Source organism: Bufo bufo (genome assembly GCF_905171765.1).
Source record: "Bufo bufo chromosome 1 unlocalized genomic scaffold, aBufBuf1.1 SUPER_1_unloc_1, whole genome shotgun sequence".
In the NCBI taxonomy this organism is placed as follows: domain Eukaryota; kingdom Metazoa; phylum Chordata; class Amphibia; order Anura; family Bufonidae; genus Bufo; species Bufo bufo.
In genome coordinates this window covers 62,565-67,315 of record NW_024399963.1, presented here as the reverse complement: position 1 = coordinate 67,315, position 4,751 = coordinate 62,565, and the positions used below count along the sequence as shown (strand labels likewise).

Here is a 4,751-nt window from a genome sequence, read left to right as displayed (position 1 = left end):
CGAGAATACGATCACTACTCCCCCCATCCTCCCGAGTATACGATCACTACTCCCCCCATCCTCCCGAGTATACGATCACTACTACCTCATCCTCCCGAGTATACGATCACTACTCCCCCCATCCTCCCGATCAGTGGTCTATAATGAGGGAATAATCCGCCTCGGACATGAGGCTTCCATGTATTCACACAATGCGGCAGCTCCGTCCTAGAGAAGGGGGGGCCTCTGAGAAGAGGGGGGGGGCGGAGGAGAGAGCGGGGGGCGGGGCTTCCATCCATTCAGATGAGACGGGGGCGGAGCTTCTCCACGGCCGCTGAATTCTAATTGAGCGGGAATTTCAAAAGCCATGGTACTAGTTCTATAGCCCCGCCCCCATAGCCTGCTCAGTATTAACCCGTCAGTGGCCGCCTTCTCCCGCCCCCTACCGGAGAAGGGGAGAACAGTCCCGTATTCACTGTGCGGAGAAGAGCGGCTCCATCGCTGCGCTGGTGTCCAGGGATAGAGCGCACGACCCCCTGCAGGCACAGTACACTCAGCGGCGGCATCACTACCAGCAGGGGGCGGCGCGCAGTGAGGGGCGGTTATCAGCAGAGCAGCGAGGCCCTGATAGACGGAAGAGAGCGGCGCTGACAGGGTTAACCCGCCCCCTATTTCTGCCCGCAGAGGAGCCGGAGCCCCCGCCCGCTGTGAGCGGAGAACGAGGGCAGAAGGGCGGAGTGGAGCTCGTCTGAGGAGGAGGTGGCGGCTCTGAGAAGAGCCTTTGGGGGAGAAGTGTGGGCGGCGCCGGTTACTTCTTGGCCGCGCTCTTCTTGGCTTTCGCCGCCTTCTTAGCCGGACTCTTGGCAGCCTTGGGTTTGGCCGCCTTCTTGGCCGGACTCTTGGCAGCCTTGGGTTTGGCCGCCTTCTTAGCCGGACTCTTGGCCAGCTTCTTGGGCTTGGGGGCAGTCTTCGGCTTCTTGGCTGCTTTCTTGGCCGCGGCTGGTTTCTTAGCCTTTTTCGGGCTCTTGGCCGGAGCCTTCTTGGGCTTCTTCGGGGATTTAGCGGGTTTCTTGGCCGCAGTAGCTGCAGGTTTCTTAGCCGCCGGCTTCTTCTTGGCCTCCGCCTTGTCCTTGGTCTCCTGCTGCTTCTTGTTGAGCTTGAAGGAGCCGGAGGCGCCGCTGCCCTTCACCTGGGTGAGGGTCCCCTTGGTGACCAGAGCCCTGATGGCCACCTTGATGCGGCTATTGTTCTTCTCTACATCGCATCCTCCGGCAGCCAGAGCCTTCTTCAGGGCGGCCAGAGACACCCCGCTGCGCTCCTTGGAGGCGGACACGGCTGTGACCAGGAGCTCGGACACGCTGGGACCGGACGGCTTCTTGCTTTTCTTGGCGCCCCCTGCTGCAGCGGCGGATTTCCTCGGCTGCTTCTTGGACTTGGCGGCCGCTTCGGCGGGAGGAGGAGGAGCGGCGGCTGCTGGCGCGGTCTCTGCCATCGTGTGAGACGTGGGGAGAAAACACAGAGACTTCTCCTGGAGAAAACACTGAGGCCGGAGCCGGGACCGCCTCTTATATGTGGAGCGCTGCGCAGCGATTGGCTGCCGAGCTCCGCCCTCCTGCGCGTCTATTGGCGGACACTGGACACAGGCCCCGCCTTCACCCCTCTCAGCCCGGCTGCAGCTCCGCTCTCCCCTTGTGCTTCCCTGCCCGGGAGAAGAGCCCTTTAGCGGCTAGAACCGGACAGGAGAGGCCGCCTTCTCCGCGCCTTCCTCCTCCCGGACATCCCCCCTCACCGTGTGTCGCCGTCTGTGGCGGAGGAGGCCGGAGCAGGCCCCGGGATCTCCGCCACAGTCCTCCCGCTCTGCCTGACGTTCTGCACATCCGGCTGGATCCGGCCCGATGGCTCCGCTGCGGGGGCTCGTTCCCTCTCTTCCCGGCCCTCGTCCCCATCCCAGGGCTCTTTCCCACAAGGTGGGGCCGCAGGAAGCTGCTTGGACGCTGCGGGGAGGAGCTGGAGCCGCGGAGAGCCCGGGAGGGTAACACAGGCGGCGGCCTCCGCTCCCTGCCGGCTCCAGTGCTCCGTGTCCCCGCACATTCCCCGCCGCAGTGATGCCGCCTCATGTGTGTACAGGGCTCTCAGGGAGCAGAGATGCGTCTTGTGGTCAGGGCTCCGCAGATGACAGAGGACTTCTCTCCTGGGCTCCTGGCTGCAGCAGAGGGGGTGCCGGTACAATGGGGCAGAGTATGGCCCCGCCCCCCAGAAGTGTGGACCCCGCTTTACTGACCCCCGGAAATATTCTGGGGAGTAAGAAAAGTAGAGAAAACTGCCCCTATAATCCCCCTCATTGCACCTCCGTAATCTCAGTACAATACGGCAAAGTATATTATATTATAGTACAGCACAGTATAGTATAGGACAGTATATTATAGTATAGTACAGCATAGTATGGCACAGTATATTATAGTACAGTACAGTATATTATAGTACAGGACAGTATATTATAGTACAGCACAGTATAGTATATTATAGTATAGCACAGTATAGGACAGTATAGTATATAATAGTACAGTATATTATAGTATAGTACAGTATATTATAGTATATAATAGTACAGCACAGTATAGTACAGGATAGTATAGTACAGTATAGTACAGGACTGGTGCAGACCATATAGACAATTTCCCAATCCGTATGTACATCAATTGCAATACGGAAGGCACTATCTACGTAATTCGATGCACCAAATGTGACCTTATGTATGTGGGCAGCACTGCCCGCAAGTTCAAAAACAGAGTTTTAGAACATCTCAACTATATCGCTAACCCCAATATTCTTAATATTTCAAATATAGCTAAACATTTTATACACGTTCATGCCCGCCAAGTATCATTTTTTCAGGCGTATGCCATTGAACGTGTATTAGCTCCGCAAAGGGGTGGGGATTATCGTAAGAAAATTCTGTTACGTGAGGCTTACTGGATTTTCAGATTGGGTACTAGGGTACCAGGGGGTCTCAACCTCAAGAAAGAACTCATCTATATATATCAATAATATACCTGACAAACACAGCAGAATATTGATATGTGTCACTATTAGCATTATATGTCAGGCTTACCCACATTTGGGCGGGTACATATCTCCGATGTCTTTCTTGCCATTTCGGGAGTATTAATGTGATGCATATGATCACAACAATAATTTTGTACATGTGAGAGTCCCTACTACTATGAGGGTTATGCATCTCTGTTCGTCACTGCTTCTATAACGCTGACATTACACAGCGTTTTTATCTCCTTATTTTATTTTGGATGTTGTAAGAAAAGATTTCCAATGAACTTGCGCAGGATTGTAGCAATTTCTTGTCATATTCCATCTGCGACCTGATCTATCTTACGATTATATTCAAAACGTCCGGCCTTTTACCTGGTAATGGTGGTTCTGCAGCCCCATTGATATATAACAATGTATCTTTATCATCATATTCTTAGACAAGTCTACCATGAGATTGTCAGTGTTAGGCTGCTAACTAGAACTTGCTTGAACACACAGGGCCATTGTATTTATATTTGTTACAGTATGTCTATGTTTGTATCAAAGGTTTTTTTACATATATTTCATGTTTTCTATGGAAGGAAGTATTCACACTGTGCGACTTCTGTTGAAAATAATCACAGGGCAACCTGGGGTTAAGATGTCAAGGAAAGGTTCGCACAGTGTACTACTAATTACAAACTGATTGATGCAAGCTGAAAGAAAAAAGGTGTGTCTAGGTGTGGTGCAACGGATGCTGCTTGAAACCAGTTCCTCCCCATTAGAGGAGGGGTGCTTTCAACCCCTTTATATTGAGGGACCACAGTTAGCAATTTGTTACGACTAAGGGTACTCACCCGAAACGCGTCAACCTTGCCGTGCACCTGATGGTTATGTCTGTCGATGTCCATAACTAATAAAGAAGAGCTGAAAGAGGATTTTATTTGTCTCCGGGACCCTTCCTTTACTATTTTCTGCCTGCCACGGGAACACTTCCCCAGGGCCTCTGGAGCCGGGATTATATGCAGACCAGTTAGGTGAGCTGGATTATTTTTTCCTATAGTACAGGACTGTATAGTATATTATAGTATAGTACAGTATAGTACAGCACAGTATAGTATAGTACAGTATATTGTAGTACAGTATAGTGCAGTATATTATAGTATAGTACAGTATATTGTAGTACAGTATAGTACAGCACAGTATAGTGCAGTATATTATAGTATAGTACAGTATATTATAGTATAGTACAGCACAGTATAGTATATTATAGTATAGTACAGTATATTGTAGTACAGTATAGTATAGTGCAGTATATTTTAGTATAGTACAGTATAGTATATTATAGTATAGTACAGTATAGTATAGCACAGTATAATATATTATAGTATAGTGCAGCACAGTATAGTATATTATAGTATAGTACAGTATATTATAGTACAGCACAGTATAGTACAGCACAGTATAGTGCAGTATATTATAGTACTGTATAGTATATTATAGTATAGTATAGCACAGTATAGTATAGTATAGTGCAGCACAGTATAGTATATTATAGTATAGTACAGCACAGTATAGTATAGTATAGCACAGTATAATATATTATAGTATAGTGCAGCACAGTATAGTATATTATAGTACAGTAGTACAGTATAGTACAGCACAGTATAGTGCAGTATATTATAGTATAGTATATTATAGTATAGTACAGCATAGTATAGTATAGCACAGTATAATATAGTATA

At 49.1% G+C, this 4,751-nt stretch overlaps 1 protein-coding gene across 1 annotated transcript; it reads right to left on the bottom strand.

The window, feature by feature from the left end:
• Positions 1-787: 787 nt before the first annotated feature.
• Positions 788-1,471, bottom strand: LOC120982648 (histone H1C-like). The gene has a single exon (XM_040412905.1). The coding sequence runs from the start codon at positions 1,469-1,471 to the stop codon at positions 788-790; it is 684 nt and encodes a 227-aa protein (XP_040268839.1).
• Positions 1,472-4,751: the final 3,280 nt, after the last annotated feature.

Coding starts and splice junctions, on each gene's coding strand:
- LOC120982648 (XM_040412905.1), bottom strand. CDS start 1,471: ATGGCAGAGACCGCGCCAGCAGCCGCCGCTCCTCCTCCTCCCGCCGAA.